Raw genomic sequence first — 16,991 nt, 5'->3', positions numbered from 1 at the left:
TTTCATGGTGACTTGTGTCCAGGCAGCTTTTATAAATTACCCAGTTTCAGTCCCTAAGAAACGCTGGTGAGCCTGAGAGCTGCTTGCTCACCAGCCACGTTGGCTGATCTAATAAAACTTATTGTTCTCTCCTCATGGAGAATGTCTGGGAATATAAAAAAAAAATGAACCCAAGCAAAACAAAGTATGCATCACATGCACTTCCAATTCATATTTGCAACCAGATTGACTCAAGATGTCTATTTGTGATGGGACCCTCTGAGATTATAGCTTTTGTAGTCTGTGAATTTGATCAGCCTTGCTGTTTGACTCAGGGGATGTCAGTCCAAGTCAGGACATCATGGCTTGTCCACTGCTTCCATGTCCTTCCCTGCTGCCACACCACAGGCAGCATGTCCATTGCACTGAGGGGAATCCAGGTGTGGGGGACTCAGAGGTGATGTAAACTGGTTACCTGCCCAAAAATGATAACTGTGATTCTCCGAATCTCCCAGGCATAGCATCTTGAACAGCCAGCTCTTCAGGGGACCTAACAAGGTAATACTGACCTTGGATGACCTGGTCTTCATCAACCCAGAGCTACAAAAAAAGGTGAGTCCTTCCAGTCAGGAAAGCAATCGGGTGGGACACTCAAAGACAGGTTTGCTGTGTAGTGTTTTCATACCCATGAAGCTCTGGGTAAGTAATTCACTTTTCCATGCCTCATTTTCCCCTGTATTTCAGAAAATTTCACATTTACTGAGTGTTTCTGAGTCTCGGATTAGATGTACGTGCGATGTCAGAGTTGTTATGATGATGTAAAACAGCACCCTTGGTTGTGTTTATTCTAACAGCCAGGGGTTATTTTTTGTTCTTGAGGTGGGATGATGAAGGATAGTTTATGTCCATACAGCTAAACTATCTCATAAAGTGTCTGCATCTGAACTATTCACCAGGAACCATTCCTGGCCTGTGCTGGCTCCTGCCCAGAGCTGGGGATCTCCTGGGAGAGCGTTATTTGTCACAGGCCAGGACCATGATCAGCTTGATGGACTAGCTGACCTTTAAAGGTCCCAACCAAACCATTGTATTGATTCTAAGAATGACATTGACTGCTGTGGAGCAATCCCTTGGCTTAGGTCTCTGGTATGGATCCACACTTCTTGTCAATGCCAGCGGAGACACTTCCTTGTGCCCTGCTCAGAGAGATACCTGCCTCCTTTAGGTGGCAGATGATCCCTGAGGTCCCTTACAACCTGGCATTCTATGATTCTATGGCTCCATGACTCTTCTGGTGTCTCCCCTGAGCCATGGCATTGCCACAACCCAAAGTCCTTCTGCACTGTTTCAAGGTATTGAACAGGATCAACCTCGTGAGCCTTTTAGAGGTATTTAGAGAAGTGAGATGGGAAGTCTGGGAGGTTGCTAGCATGGGTGAAATGCATGGCTGAAGACACAACTGGAGTGGAGGTTTACATGCAGAGGGGTTAACAGTCTTGCACCTGCTTTTCTTGCCTTCCAGAGGATGACCTTGGCCAGCCTGGTTGATGCAAACAGTGTAGCAGCTGACGGCAGAAGCCTGAATTCCGTAACACGCTCCTATTCCTTGAAAACCACAGCTGCCACCCATGAAACCTCCAACGTGGCTTTGTATGAGGTAGGTATGGATCTTGTGCTTCTCCCACTGCTTCAGCTGACTGAGCTTCTCTAGTAGAGAAGCTCTTGGGCTGTAGTACTGTAGGTCTTAGGATAGGAATATTGCTGACAGACCCTGAGGGTGGAGATAAGTTACTTCCAAGGATGGACTTACCAGTGCTTCAGGTGACTCTACCCCAACCCTCACTCCAACAACTGGAGTCATGTGGGGTGGTGGTATTTGACATTCCCTGGTCTGGTCCTTGTTGGAGATCTCCCCACCTAAAGACTCTATGAAGAATCTTTCTTACAAGATGAAGCTTTTAGTTGGTGACGTTTCTAACAAAGACCTTTCTTACAAGATAGGATCCAAATACACCCAAAAAGCTATCAAATTCTCTTTTTTATTTATTTTTTTAAATTTATTTATTTTTTTGTCAATAGGACTGTATGGAGTTTAAGCAAAGGCAAGAAAACTCACCCCATCCATCAGTTCTTTCCTAAAAATACAGCTATTTGAAAAATGGCAGGGCAGGTTTTCCCAAAAAGCAGCAAAATTCACTGGATCATTAATGCCAGAGAAAATCTCTGTCCAGAGTTATTTTCTGTACTGATTCATTTTTGAAGCCCCTCCCTGGAGGCCAGGTTGGATGAGGCTTGTGCAGCCTGGTCTGGTGGGAGGTGTCCCTGCTCATGGCAGGGGGGTTGGAACCTAATGATCTTTAAGGTGCTTTCCGACCCAAACCATTCTACAACTGATTATATGATTTATTATTGTTTGTCAGATACTAATACACCTTCCAGGTATGAAGTTCAGATCCAGGTGAAGCTCCTGCCTCACCCCATTTTTTGAGGGTTTCCTGTGGGTATTCTTATTTGGGTTCAGGACAGAAAAAAAGTCTACTGCCCAGAGCAATTGAAAATCCCTGGCCACTTTCAAAGTCAAGGATCTGGAATTTGGACCTAGGCCCCAATGTTAGCTGCTGCTCAGACACTTGCTCTCATTCACCCACCTGTATTGTGGACAGGGAGACTGGGTGTGGCTGAAAAAAATTGAGACTGGAGCCGTTCACAAGCTGCGTCAAAGCTCCACCAACATCTTGAGGAAGGTAAGAACACGTGGAGGGAAGGTTGCTTGGGGGGACCTTAGTGACTGCAGGGAATTCTTATTCTCCTTGTCTGATGTTTAGCCATTAAATCACACGTCACAGCTGCCAATGACTCGTGCCCAGTGAAATCTGGTGGAACGGACCATGCACGATTGCATCTGATCTCCCAATGACCTCATGTGTCAGAGTCAGCAGCTTAAAAAATCCCCCATGGACCTGACACTTCAAAGCTGGTGCAATGCTGAATGTACAATGAGTCCTCTAAGCAATGATGTCTGCAAAGGCAGAGTGGTTTGGAGGAAGTGGTTTAGAGGGAAGGGCTGCCATCCAGAGGGACCTTAACAGGCTGGAGAGGTGGGCCAGGGCCAACCTCATGAAGTTCAACAAGGCCAAGTGCAGGGTCCTGCACCCAGGTCAGCACAACACCAGGCACAAATCCAGGCTGTGGGGACAATGGCTGGAGACCAGTCCTGAGGAGAAGGACCTGGGGGTAGTAGTTGATGAGAAGCTGGACATGAGTCCCCAGTGAGGGCTGGAGCCCAGAGAGCAACTGCGTCCTGGGCTGCATCAACAGAAGTGTGGCCAGCAGGGCCAGGGAGGGGATTCTGCCCCTCTGCTCTGCTCTGCTGAGACCCCACCTGGAATACTGTGTCCAGTTCTGGGGCCCTCAGCACAAAAAAGATACAGACCTGTTGGAGAGGGTCCAGAGAAGAGTCACCAAGATGATCCAAGGGCAGGAGCAGCTCTGCTATGAAGACAGGCTGAGAGAGTTGGGGTGTTCAGCCTGGAAAAGAGAAGGCTCCAGGGAGACCTTAGAGCACCTTCCAGTACTTGAAAGGGGCTTCAGGAAAGCTGGGGAGGGATTTTTCATCAGAGAAGATAGTGATAGGACAAGGGGTCATGGTTTTAAATTGAGAGAAGGAAGATTTAGGTTAGATACTAGGAAGAAATTCTTCACTCTTAGGATGGTGAGGAACTGGAAAGGGTTGCCCAGGGAGGTTGTTGATGCCCCATCCCTGGAGGTTTTTAAGGCCAGGTTGGATGAGGTTTTGTGCATCCTGATCTAGTGGTGGGTTCCCTGCTCATGGCAGGGGGGTTGGAACTGAATGATCTTTAAGGTGCCTTCCAGCCTTAATGATTCTATGATTCTATGATTCTATTAAATCATCCCTGTCTGTGTCAGGGCAGGATGATGCACTGGTAGCTGTTTTCATGTGTTGTTTGTTGACTGCTTAACAATGTGGTGCAGACACTGTTGTGCATCTCTCTGGGATTTGCTTCGTGTCTCCACCCAAGGCGCCTGTTAGAAGTTTAACATTAGTCTTCAATTTTATTATTATTCCTAAATGACAAGCACACACATTTATTTTCCAAACTCAAGGCCGTTAGTTGTTGGCAGCCACTGCTAACAATCAGAGTGGCATTTTCATGCAAATAAATATGAAAAATTTACCAGGACATGTCTCCAAAGGCACCATTGATGGATGACTTTGGATCCTCCAAGCATGGTATTGCTTTCCAGAACAGACCAGAGCTGGTCCAAGACTCCACATGCTGAACTCAATTTACCCTGGCAAAGCCATGTTGTCCTGGTGAAAGATCCAATCAGGCTTGTTTAAAGAAAAACAAATTTCCCTTCAGTTTGCTTTCTCTGTCTTGCTTTCTTTGTCTTAAAAGGACAGACTAAGACAAACAAAGCTTAAAAAGAGTGCAGAACAGCTGAGAGCAAGCAGCAAAGAGTTTGTTGGCTTCCAAATCCTTGTGTGAAAGGCTTTTCTGGAGTACAGGAATGGGAAGGACATGATCTAAAGAAGCTGCTGAGCAGATGTTTGGCTGACTTCGTCTCGCTGTGATTCACTGTCCTGTTTCAGATGAAAGATCTGCGTCACGAAAACGTGAATCTGTTCCTGGGCTTCTTCTCTGACTGTGGCATCTTTGCCATCGTCACAGAGTACTGCACACGGGGAAGCCTGGAGGACCTGCTGAGAAACCAAGACATGAAACTGGATTGGATGTTCAAGTCCTCTCTTGTGATGGATCTAATTAAAGTAAATCTGTTGCTCCCACCGAGGCGTGACCCGCATGGGACTTTTATATTGACGTGGCTATTTCATCCAGGACTTTGGGATTTTTAGAGCAATGCAGGGAAAACCAATGTGAATATAATTATATATAACCTCTGTCACCTCTTATATACAGCAATGGTCTTGGTGTTTGACCATCTGAGTGGAACACTGTTTGGGGTGATCGGACTACATCCGTGCAGCAGGATGAGAGGTTAAAACTACACATCAACCCAGAACTGATCACCTAGAACAATGAATCTGGGGACAAATTAATATTTTCCAAAAGCCCTCTCTTGTCATAAATCAGAAATGTATCCAGTATAGAAACAAACGGTAGACATGGTCACTCGAGAAGAGTGTTCAAATAGTTCCAATTATGTCCCATGTGTTTTCATCCCCTAATGGTGAACCACCACCTACTGTGGCCTACAGAGAGTAGACTGCAAGATCCATTCTTACATCCCATGATCCACCCTCTGATCCTCTCTGAGGGAGCTGGGTAAGGGCATCCAGCTTTTCCCTTGACCTCACTATTGTGTACCACTCGTGTCCACTTTCTTAAACTTGTCTTAAAGTACAAATTCTGAGTGCAGTGGGTTCTATGGCTACAAAAGGAGGCATCTGACTGACCCTAAAACTGCCAGTCCTTTCCAGTATTACTTTAGGGTGTAAATAGCCCAATTCTTGCTCCTAATCCATTGCTGAACTTTTCCCATCGTTTCTTGGGCTGATCAGCACCACATTTGACACAGACAGTGATGTGCTCGATGCCATCCAAGGTGACAATTTGGCTTGGACTCTGAATGCTGGCAGATAACATAATTCTTAAGGAATAGTTGCAATCTTTTCTGTGTTTCATAGGGAATTAAGTATTTGCACCACCGAGATCTTGCCCATGGACGTCTCAAGTCTCGTAACTGTGTCGTGGATGGTCGGTTTGTGCTGAAGATCACTGACTATGGCTATAATGAGCTCTTAGAAGCACAGAAATGTCCATATGTTCAGCCACCCCCAGAAGGTAGGTGCCACAATAAAATATTTTTTGGAAGTATTTGTCCATTGCTTTAGGAAATTCTTGTCCTAATGCAATTGCAGATCAGTGGCCACGTAAGGATATACGTGCTCAATCTCACAATGTCATAGACTCATAGAATTGCTAGACTTGGAAGGGACTTTAATGATCATCTAATTCCAACCCCCCTGCACGGGCAGGGACACCTCCCACCACACCAGGTTGCTTCAAGCCCCATCCAACCTGCCCTTGAACACTTGCAGGAATGTGGCAGCCACAACTTCCCTGAGCAACCTGGGCTAGTGTCTCACCATCCTCATAGTGAAGAATTTCCTCTTAATGTCTCATCTAAATTTCCCCTCTTCCAGTTTTAAGCCATTAGCCCTTGTCCTCTTGCTACATGCCCTAGCAAAAAGTCTCTCCCCAGCTTTCTTTTATCCCCCCTTCAGATACTGGAAGGATATCTAGTTACCTATATACAATGTATTGCTGCAAGAAAGGATAAGCAATTTTTTTTCAGATTTCCTGAAAATAAAGTGAATAGCAGAGTATGATAGTAAAGAAAAAAAATTATTGTAAGCACTGACAGAACTTAGGTTTGTAGTATTTGGAAAAGTATTTAAGTGTCCCTGAAATCTGATAAATACTGAATTTTTGTGAGGAGTGGAATTGGCTTGACACACTATATTTGAAGTTTGAGATTAACTCAAATACAAAGAGCCTTGTTTTGTAAAACTAATTCATTTGAAACACATACAGCTCTCTTTGAAACAGATGCTTTGCATGTCAATCACCAAAGGCTGTCCCACCACTTAGGGACAACATCTCATGGGACCAGGTTTGGAGACTTTGACAGGATTTCTTTCACTTAGACATTGCCTTGGGGTCCCTCTGGCATCCCAGTTGATTCTTGGAACCTGTCTTCAAGTAATGTGTAGTGATTTGATCTCTCTGTCACAGGATTTGAATCCCACACAATTCCCATGTCTAGATGAGACAGTTGTCGAGGACTTTCTTCTCCTCCCTTACAAAACTTCCATATATTGCAGTATCTGCAACGTTCCTTATTCCCATTACTCAGAATTCAGTTACTAGGGTGACAATATCCCAGTGTGAAGAAGGTTGATTTCTTGATGAGGATGGGTATGTTTTATAACTGTGTCTTTCATCACTTGAACTATGGGATTATTCAGACTGCTTCAGACTACCACAAACTGCTGTTATGGAAACTACTTCCATCTAAGAAGAACTGCAGAAAATATTTGATTAACTGTTGCTTTGTAAAACAGCAATGACAAGAAGATGAAATCCAGACTTCAGTGCCAACATTTTGTCTGTGTGATCTTTTCAAACAGAAAAAGGTGTTAAATACTTTGGCAATGGTGAGAAGAATTCTGATGTTGAAGTTCAGGGCTGGCGTTATAGGGTATAAATTGTTGGTATAGCAACATTTTCTTAAAAGGTTTTGGAAACCGTTAGGTAATTGAATTTTTTTTTTGACAGGATTGACATTTAATGTTTCTAGGACTTCACAAGAAATAAAAGACTTGATCCAGTAAATAATGAATTGTGTTCCAACCTTTCTCCTGATGTTTGAAATGAAGGGTTCATTTAAGCCCTTAATTTAATGAGAGACTTAGACAGGCTGGAGAGTTGGGCGGGGAGAAACATGATGAAGTTCAACAAGGGCAAGTGTAGAGTTCTGCATTTGTGGAAGAAAAACACCATGCACCAGTACAGGTTGGGGGCTGACCTGCTGGAGAGCAGTGTAGGAGAAAGGGACCTGGGAATCCTGGTAGACAGGAGGATGACCATGAGCCAGCAATGTGCCCTTGTGGCCAAGAAGGCCAATGGCATCCTGGGGTGGATTAGAAAGGGTGTGGTTAGTAGGTCAAGAGAGGTTCTCCTACCTCTTTATTCTGCATTGGTGAGGCCGCATCTGGAGTATTGTGTCCAGTTCTGGGCCCCTCAGTTCAAGAAGGACAGGGATCTGCTTGAGAGAGTCCAGCGCAGAGCTACAAAGATGATTAAGGGAGTAGAACATCTCCCTTATGAGGAAAGGCTGAGAGAGCTGGGTCTCTTTAGTTTGGAGAAAAGGAGACTGAGGGGTGACCTCATTAATGTTTACAAATACGTAAGGGGTGAGTGTCAGGGAGATGGAGTTAGGCTTTTCTCAGTGATGACCAGTGATAGGACAAGGGGTAATGGGTGGAAATTGGAGCATAGGAGGTTCAAGGTGTGTCCTGGTTTGAGCCAGGATTAAGCCAATTTTTCTTTTCACTCAAACCAGGACAAGGTGAATATACGAAAAAATTTTTTTACTGTGAGAGTGACAGAGCCCTGGGACAGGCTGCCCAGGGAGGTTGTGGAGTCTCCTTCATTGGAGACATTCAAAACCCACCTGGATGCATTCTTGTGTGATGTGCTCTAGGTGACCCTGCTCTAGCAGGGGGGGTTGGACTAGATGATCTTTCGAGGTCCCTTCCAACCCCTAAGATTCTATGATTCTATGATTTGCAATAGTCTGAGCTCAAGTGTAAGAAACTTCACGGTCTTGAATTTTGTAGAGTTGCTGTGGACGGCTCCCGAGTTGCTGAGGGACCCGGACATGCGCAGAAAAGGCACCTTCAAAGGGGACATTTATAGCTTTGCAATCATCCTACAAGAAGTGGTTGTTCGAGGTCCACCATACTGCATGTCAGAATTCTCAGCTGAAGGTAGGCAAGAATTTCACTACATTTTTAAGGCTCTACACAGAGTGCTTGTAAAAGGCCTGGCCAAGCCCCTGGGGTAAAACATGAGTATGGAAACAATGTCTCAATCCCATGACCTTTTTCAATGACAAAAAGCTGTTTTCAACAACATGTCCATAATAAACAACAAAATGAGTAGTTCTGATCTCAGCCTCATTACACCACTCATCACAGCTATCAGTGGGGTTGGGACTCTGGTTCTCCCTGCAAAGATCATACAATCGTAGAATCACAGAATGGTTTGGGCTGAAAGGGACCTTAAAGATCATTGAGCTCCAACCCCCCTGCATGAGCAGGGACACCTCCCACCAGACCAGGTTGCTCCAAGCCGCATCCAACCTGCCCTTCAACACTTCCAGAGATGGAGCTTCCACAGCTTCTCTGTGCAGCCTGTTCCAGTGTCTCACCACCCTCACACTTCAGAAATTCCTCCTGATCTCTAACCTAAATCTCTCCTCTTTCAGTTTAAAACCATTACCCCTTGTCCTATTGCTACATGCCCTTGTAAAAAATCCCTCCCCAGCTTTCCTGTACGCTCCCTTCAGGCACTGGATGCCTCAGAGCTGGCTGACAGTCAGGCCATTGCAGCATTTCCAGTTCCTCTCCAAACTTTGATCTTTTGTCACAGTGTGGAGTGAAATCTGATGGCAGAATTTCTCATAGCTTGTAAAATCCTTTGCTTCCCACTCATCAGCCCTTTATGTATGTCATGGGAGTTGAGGCTTTTTCGAGCTGGACCTCTCGCTACCATCCTGTTTTGTCCATCTGCTCATCCATTTTCCTTAATTACTTCCCCATTTAAAGAGGTTCTTTCTTCAGCAGAGATCGAAGTGATGCACCATGACCATCATAAAGGAATAGTGTGGCCAGCAGGACCAGGGAGGTGGCTTTACCCCTGTACTTGACACTGGTGAAGCCACACCTTAAGTATTGTGTTCAGTTTTTGGGCCACTCACTGCAGGAAGGACATTGTGCTACTAGAGTGAGTCCAAAGAAGGACAATGAAGCTGATGAAGAGTTTGGAGCACATCTTGTGAGGAAGAGCTGGAGGAGCTGAGGTTGTTTAGCCTGGAGAAAAGGAGGCTGAAGGGAGACCTTAGTGCTCTTTACAGCTGCCTGAAAGGAGGTTGTAAAGAGGTGGGGATTGGTCTGTTCAATGAACTTACAAGTGATAGGACAAGAGATAAATGGTCTCAAGTTGTGCCAGGGGAAATTTAGATTGGATGTTAGGAAGAATTTTTTCGCTGAAAGGGTTATGAGGCATTGGAACAGGCTGCTCAGAGCAGAGGTGGAGTCACCATCCCTGGAGGTATTTAAGAGTTGTATAGATGTAGAACTTAGGGAAATGGTTTAGTTAAGAACTTGCCAGTGTTGGTTGATGGTTGAACTTGGTGACCTTTAAGATCTTTTCCAACCAAAGCAATTCTGTGATTCTGTTACCCCACTGACATATATAAGGTGGCTTGTATGGGAAATGAGAAATAGATGAACTCCTTAGGTACTGCTCCTGGTGCAATTCTCTAGTTCAGACTGTGTTGTGCACGCATAGGAAGAGCAAACACACTGCAGACAGGGTCAGGTCACAAGCACTTGAATGAGGAGGGAGTCATTGCAATTAAAAAAAAAGCTGGTTTCAGTGAAAACCTGTTCTCAAAGCATTATAAACTGGACAGTCACCAAGTGGGGTATGGCTGTTCAGTATCTGCCAGTTCAGTGCCTGGAAAAAATGGGGCCCTGACCTTGTTGCTCCCCAAACCTGCTGCAACAATGCAATGACAATGATGACTGTGATGTAACTCGCTCTGTGATGTAACTAGCAGATGTCCCCCCAACCTAATCCCCTTGGGGAACCTCCAGCAAACATTGAACATAGTGTACTCCACTTTCCTGACCTGGTAACATGATGAATCTCTATTCACTGCTTCCTAACCCTGAAGGAGCTTTCACTGGTGGCGTGAACTTCTAAACTGTCTTGGGAAGGCGCTTCCTCTTGACCGCCCCTTGAAATATTTGGGCCAGGTGCTTTGTTTAGTTTATTTGGTGGAGACTGGTGGGATGAGCCAAAGAGCTTTAAAGTAAACTGTCAACACTAAAAAGCTTTGGGGACTCACAGTAACAGCTGTGGGAAGGCAGGGCTCCTGCCAGAAAGAGGGTAGTTTTCACTCCGTTTGACACCTCTGCACCACACTAAACGAAACCTCCAAATACAATCACTTTGGAGCTTTCTAAAGCAGGAACATATAGTTCTACCTTACGAAAAAAAACCCCTACTTTTCCTCCAGGATGTTCTTAGTAAGAAACACCTGAAGCGAAGTTTGGAGTTGGGTTCAGACATCACACTCCTCCTGTCCATGAAACCTGCTGCTCTGCTCCTTCGCTGTTGGACTGTTTAATCTAAAAATCACAGATTCAAGGACTGACTTCTCAGGGTTTGAAAGCCCAAAGCCAGGTCCTTATTAGGCTGATTTCTCCTCTGGGTAGTAAGTCACTTCCCAGATGTTCTTTTGAACCCGAACTCTCCTTCTTGAAATACTTCCCACTGTCTCCATTCCCAGCATTCTCCTACATACTGATTCCTAGTTAAGGAAGCATCAGAGGTTGGTATCCTTCTTGTATGGCTTGACCACAGCCCTAATGTGATCTTGATCACAGATCCTAACAGAGACAGTCAGAGGCAACTTCATTAAACACCAGCCTGGAGGCTCACACGTCCGTCACTCAACCTGCCCCCATCAAGCCACTTCAGTGCTCATAACCTGGTTCTCCAGGGACAAGAAGGCAGTTGAGTCTCTTGTCTTTTAAATCCTTCAAAAGACTCCTGGCAGAGGAGACCAAAACCCCTCAGGTTCATTTGACAGAGCCATTGGGTGGTGAGGAATAATGGTAATGGCTGAAGGAGCAAGCAAGGGACAAGCGAAAAGGTCCGCGTCCTTTGTCCCCACCAACACCACCCCTCTCACAATCTGTTTCTCACTTTTCTCTTTGTCACAGAAATTATAAAGAAAGTGAAGAAGCCCCCTCCCCTGTGCCGCCCAAACGTAGCCCCTGAGATGGCCCCCCTGGAGTGCATCCAGGTAATGAAGCAATGCTGGGGTGAAGCCCCCGAACGACGTCCAACCTTTGAGGAGGTATTTCTTAAGGTCGGTGAATAGAGCAGCAGGTGCAATCCTTTGTTTGTACTTGGCAGGAAAGTGCTTTTGTTTCTTTAAGTGAGCCCTCAAATAATGATTGAAGAAGTTCCAGAGCTCTAGCCTTGCCTTTGCTATTGTGCTATTTTACAGCTCGTGGTGTCTGGATATTTGGGTTTTTGACCTGTCCTGGGGCTTCTCCTGAACCTGGGCTGCCATGGCACCACCACTGGGGCAGCAAAGCAGGCTGGACATGGGTTTGGTGCCATCACATTTGCAGTGCACCTGTCTGGTGGTCTCACTGAGATCAAAAATCCCTACGTTATGACAGCACCTTCAGTTCAATATGTTGTTTGATCTTCTGAAGTATTAAAAGGTGATTAATTTGAAAGGAAATTTCACCAAAGGCTGTTAAACACAAAGGTAAAACTTTTGGCATAAGAGGTCTTTGAACTGCAGATTGGTGGAGACTGAGAGCATATCCCAAAGAAATATGGGTGTATCTGAGCCCTGTTTGAACAGTTTTCCAAACACCTCTTACTGGCTAGTCTCATGGACAGATACTTGCAAAATAAACCCCATGTCTGAACCAGCAGTACTGTCCCTATGTTCTTAAAAGGTTAAAGCAGCTAAATCAATATCCATAATGTTTACTTTTCAGTTCTATGAAATTGTGATTAATTTTACACCCATTTGACTCCACTGTTGATCCTAAACCAGCATCTGAAGTCACAGGTTTTCCAAATGGTCCAGAGGTTCAGCTTCAGTTCAAGAGGAGAGAGCACAACTCCAGAGATGAAACAATTCTTTCCTGTGAGGGTGGTGAGACCCTGGCCCAGGTTGCCCAGAGAAGCTGTGGCTGCCCCATCCCTGGCAGTGTTGAAGGGCAGGTTGGATGGGGCTTGGAGCAGCCTGGGCTGCTGGGAGGTGTCCCTGCCCAGGCAGGGGGGTTGTAAGTAAATGATCTTTAAGATCCCTTCCAACCCAAACCATTCTATGATTCTGTCATTTTATAAACACACATTTGTTTTTTTGTTCCTTTCCAAACTTAGAGTGCTACAATGGTTTAATGAGATGGGGGAATAACTCTCCAGTTTGATTTTCCAGTTCAAAACCATCAACAAAGGGAAAAAAACCAACATCATTGACTCCATGCTCAGGATGCTTGAACAATATTCAAGCAACCTGGAAGATTTAATCAGGGAGCGGACTGAAGAGCTAGAGGTTGAAAAACAGAAGACAGACAAACTACTGTCACAAATGCTTCCCCCGTAAGTGCTAGTGCTATAAATAACAAAAAAAAAACACTGGTTGGTACTTCTTAGCTAGACTGGTCAAAAGAGTTTCACAGAACTCAGTGAGTTTGAAGAGCTGACTTCCAGTTTGGATCCAATGTGGATCAAAAGCTGGACATGAGCACCGTGTGCGGTTGCAGCCCAGAAGGTCAACTCCATCCTGGGCTGTATCAAAAGAAGTGTGGCCAGCAGATCAAGAGAGGTGATTCTGCCCCTTTACTCTGCCCTGGTGAGACCACACCTAGAACACTGTGTCCAGCTCTGGTGCCCCCAGCACAAGAAAGATGTGGACCTGTTGGAACGTGTACAGAGAAGGGCCACAAAAATGACCTGAGGGCTGGAGCAGCTCTCTGATGAGGACAGGCTGAGGGAGCTGGGGCTGTTCAGGCTGAAGAAAAGGCTCCAGAGGGACTTCATAGTGGCCTTCCAGTACCTGAAGGGGCTACAGGAAAGCTGGGGAAGGACTTTTTATGGGGGCTTGCAGTGAGAGGACAAGGGGTAATGGTTGTAAACTGAAAGAAGAGAGATTTAGGTTAGAGATCAGGAGGAAATTCTTCACTCTGAGGGTGGGGAGAGCCTGGCCCAGGTTGCCCAGAGAAGCTGTGGCTGCCCCATCCCTGGCAGTGTTGAAGGGCAGGTTGGATGGGGCTTGGAGCAACCTGGTCTGGTGGGTGTCCCTGCCCATGCAGGGTGACTGGAACTAGATGATTTTTAAGGTCCTTTCCAACTCCAAACATTCTGTGATTCTGTGATTTTGGCAAGCACCTCCCAATGAAAGTAAGAAACTTTCAGCAATGCTGTGTTACAGCCATATAGCTCCTTCTATTTATTGGAAGATCTTTTGAGCACAGCAGGATAATTGTTTCTGAGCTCCTGGATGTGCTTTCCTGCAAGGGCTTGTGCCCTGTTGTCTTTGCTTGTGTTGTTATTTTAGATCAGTGGCAGAAGCCCTCAAGACTGGTGGTACTGTGGAGCCTGAGTATTTTGACCTGGTGACCATCTACTTCAGTGACATCGTGGGCTTCACAACCATTTCAGCCCTCAGTGAACCCATTGAAGTAGTTGACCTTCTGAACGACCTCTACACGCTGTTTGATGCTGTTCTTGGAAACCATGATGTTTACAAGGTGAGGAGTACCTGGGCACGAGGATCAAGCTGTGCCTAGGTCAAGCACTCCCAGAGTTTCATTCTACTGCTCTTTCCCATCTTTTCAATCTATTTATTTATTGATGCCATGGTATTTGCCAGGTGGAGACAATTGGTGATGCCTACATGGTTGCCTCAGGGCTCCCAAAACGGAATGGAAACAAGCATGCAGCTGAGATAGCCAACATGTCCCTGGACATCCTGAGCTCAGTGGGAACATTCAGAATGAGACACATGCCAGACATTCCCCTCAGGATACGGATCGGGCTGCACACAGGTAGGCAGCTGCACTACACATCAAAGAACTCCTTCTTTGCATGACTTCTCCCTCCCTGCCCCAAAACAAGTGCCCTTAGAAGATGGTTTAAAATCTTCCATGGCAACAAGGACATTAAAATAGAAATCAAATCCCCAAGGAGGAAAATCTTTCAGTATCGTGTAGGGGAGAAATTATGTTTTCTGTCAAAGTCAGGAGCTCTGTCTGAAATGTTAGTCACAAGGGTTTTGTTCTCAGGGTGGCTCTTTGATGTGCCATAGGGTACTCACTGGTGTGATTATGGAGACATCTTGTAACTCTGCTCTGAAATGAAAAAGCACAGAAAAACACATACAGTGGAAGAGTGGAAAAGGTTGGGAAGATTGATTGCAGGTAGACCAGAAGAACAGGGGATACAGCTATAGAATAAAAAACATGTTATAAAGAAAGCAAATTATCTCCACTAGAGAAGATATAATCTATTCAATGAACAGAAAAGGGGCTTGTTTAAAAAGAAAACAAGTTGGGTTTTGGGGTTTTTTGTTGTTGTTTGGGGTTTTTTTTATATGCAAGGTGTAATTAAGCAGCAGAATAGAACAAAACAACACATACAGTAGGACTGCAGTCATCATATAACCAAAAGTATGACTGGGATTTTAAACAGAGGAAAAGTCATCTGCTGTTATCATAGAATCAATGTTTTTGTAAGAGATAAGAACCTTCATAATTTTAGATCATAGTCATCCATGACTAAATTTTTCCCAGCTACTTGTCACCAGACTTCTTGCATCTTCCTCTATAGCACTGGCTACTGCCCATTATGAGAAGCTGAATTTTGAATAAAGTTGTCCAGGAGTCTGACCCAATATTACAGGATTTTTTTATCCTTCTGCCTATCTGACAGTGCCTATATTTTTGCGTCCTTGACATGTAAGTGTTTTACAGAAGTCAATATCCTGTTCCCTGCTTTATATACACAGAAAAACAAGAGCAGAGAAAAAGAAGAACCTCACCCAGAACAATCTCAGAACAGAACTGTGACTTGAGCAGAGCTAAAATCAATATTTCATATCTCCTAGACCGTACAAGCTCCTCTTTTGGGGTTGTCTTTGAAAACTCATCTCCCTACTCTTTTCTTTGCAGTTCAGGGGTCTTAGGTGGCCCTTCACAGAAATTTAAAGTGTTAAGGAATGTTTGCAGGAACACTGTGGGTTTTCTGGCAGAAACAAGATGTGACTATGATCCCAGCTTGTCTTGCCCAGAGCAGGAGTTTCAGGAGAACCAGCAGAACATTTTCAACGTGGAAAGAGGGGAATTCAGTGTACAACATCTGCTTCTGCCTGTTGACAGCAGTTCTGCAACATGTCTTCCATGCACCCAGCCAAAAATCTGTCCCTAGGTGATGTGCATGGGGGGGTAGTTACATTTTTTCTTGTTTATAAGAACCCTGAGTACGTGGAAAACTGTTTTGCTAGGAGCTGTTGTGTAGGGTGTGAGTGGAAGAGGGGGAGGAATCGGTGTTTTCTTTCTAAAGAAGCAGAAGCCAGGTCTTGTTTTGCACAGATCTGGCAGTGTCATACTGTCATGGGAGCAGAGGGAAATGCATGTTCCAAGGAAACCAGCTCTCCAAGCTGACAGAAGAGTTTGATTAACCCTAGACCCCATTTCTCCTGAGGAAAGAAGCATGAAGAGGGAATCACCAGCATCCTGAAAACATGGAGGAAGCTTCTGGGGCAGAGAAGGCCTTGGCTAACACTTGAACTGTCCTGGAAAAGATGGAAAATGGGTGTGACCACCAGTTTTGTGGGTCAACTGCTTTCTGGAAACTGGTGCCAAGAAGATCTCCTGATACCCTCTCTGAAAAAGCAGTAAAAGTCATTTGGGCATGGGCTGCCCTGGTCCTTCCAACCCCAGTGTGAAGGTGTAGCTCTGGGAATTTTTGCTGGCCCATGGTCTGCTCGTGGCAATGCGTGGGTAGGGTGAGGAGGGTGAGAAGAACAGTGTTTGGTCTGAAGTTTCTCCCCTGATTTAAATGCACCCTGGAGTCTTGTCTCTCCTCTCTTTATCCAGAAAAACTCAGCTGACTCTTCTGTTTCCTTGCCAGCCACGTCTGGGCTGGAGCAGGACATCCAGGCAGAACAGTGGGGAAAAGACAAGCTTTTCCACGGGGGCTGAAGAGGATCTGTTTATCAGTCAGGCTCTTTGGCAGGCAGCCCCACACTTCCATGGAGCTGCTTAACCTCCTTAGCACCACTGATGGTTGTCTCAGAGCCTTAGCCAGCATGGCTCAGTGACTGACCCTGCAAGCCCTGGCAAAGCACCATTTCAAAACAAACCAGCAAACCTTTAGAATTAAACAACTCAGCCATAATGTTCTCATCACAAGGTCTCTGGTTTCCTCTGAAACTTGTTGCTGTGGGAGATTTATCACTGGAAGTTTTTGTCAGCCCTTTCCTGAGGCTGTCTAGACAAGGAGGAACACACACAGACAGCAAAGGCAGCAAGTGAATTAACTCTTGGATGCTTTCACCATGGAGAAGACCTTTAGCCATGCTTACACTGTAGGGTTGGTTTGGAACTAATAACTTTCTGTAAGAGGAGGACAGGCTTC

The 16,991-nt window shown here is 45.3% G+C and overlaps 1 protein-coding gene across 1 annotated transcript in view; it reads left to right on the top strand.

Annotated features, from left to right (window-relative positions):
• The window catches only part of GUCY2F (guanylate cyclase 2F, retinal), a 53,474-nt gene that overhangs the window by 13,642 nt on the left and 22,841 nt on the right, over window positions 1-16,991 (top strand). Inside the window, exons 6-15 of the mRNA XM_051641407.1 lie at window positions 495-591; window positions 1,502-1,636; window positions 2,643-2,723; window positions 4,595-4,771; window positions 5,651-5,807; window positions 8,369-8,518; window positions 11,546-11,694; window positions 12,790-12,953; window positions 13,912-14,104; window positions 14,227-14,401. Of these exons, the coding sequence (XP_051497367.1) occupies window positions 495-591; window positions 1,502-1,636; window positions 2,643-2,723; window positions 4,595-4,771; window positions 5,651-5,807; window positions 8,369-8,518; window positions 11,546-11,694; window positions 12,790-12,953; window positions 13,912-14,104; window positions 14,227-14,401 (1,478 nt within the window). The remainder of the gene's footprint in view (window positions 1-494; window positions 592-1,501; window positions 1,637-2,642; window positions 2,724-4,594; window positions 4,772-5,650; window positions 5,808-8,368; window positions 8,519-11,545; window positions 11,695-12,789; window positions 12,954-13,911; window positions 14,105-14,226; window positions 14,402-16,991) is intronic.

This window comes from Apus apus, chromosome 1 (genome assembly GCF_020740795.1).
Source record: "Apus apus isolate bApuApu2 chromosome 1, bApuApu2.pri.cur, whole genome shotgun sequence".
In the NCBI taxonomy this organism is placed as follows: domain Eukaryota; kingdom Metazoa; phylum Chordata; class Aves; order Apodiformes; family Apodidae; genus Apus; species Apus apus.
The sequence above is the reverse complement of the archived record's forward strand: the minus strand, read 5'-3'. Positions and strand labels throughout refer to the sequence as shown.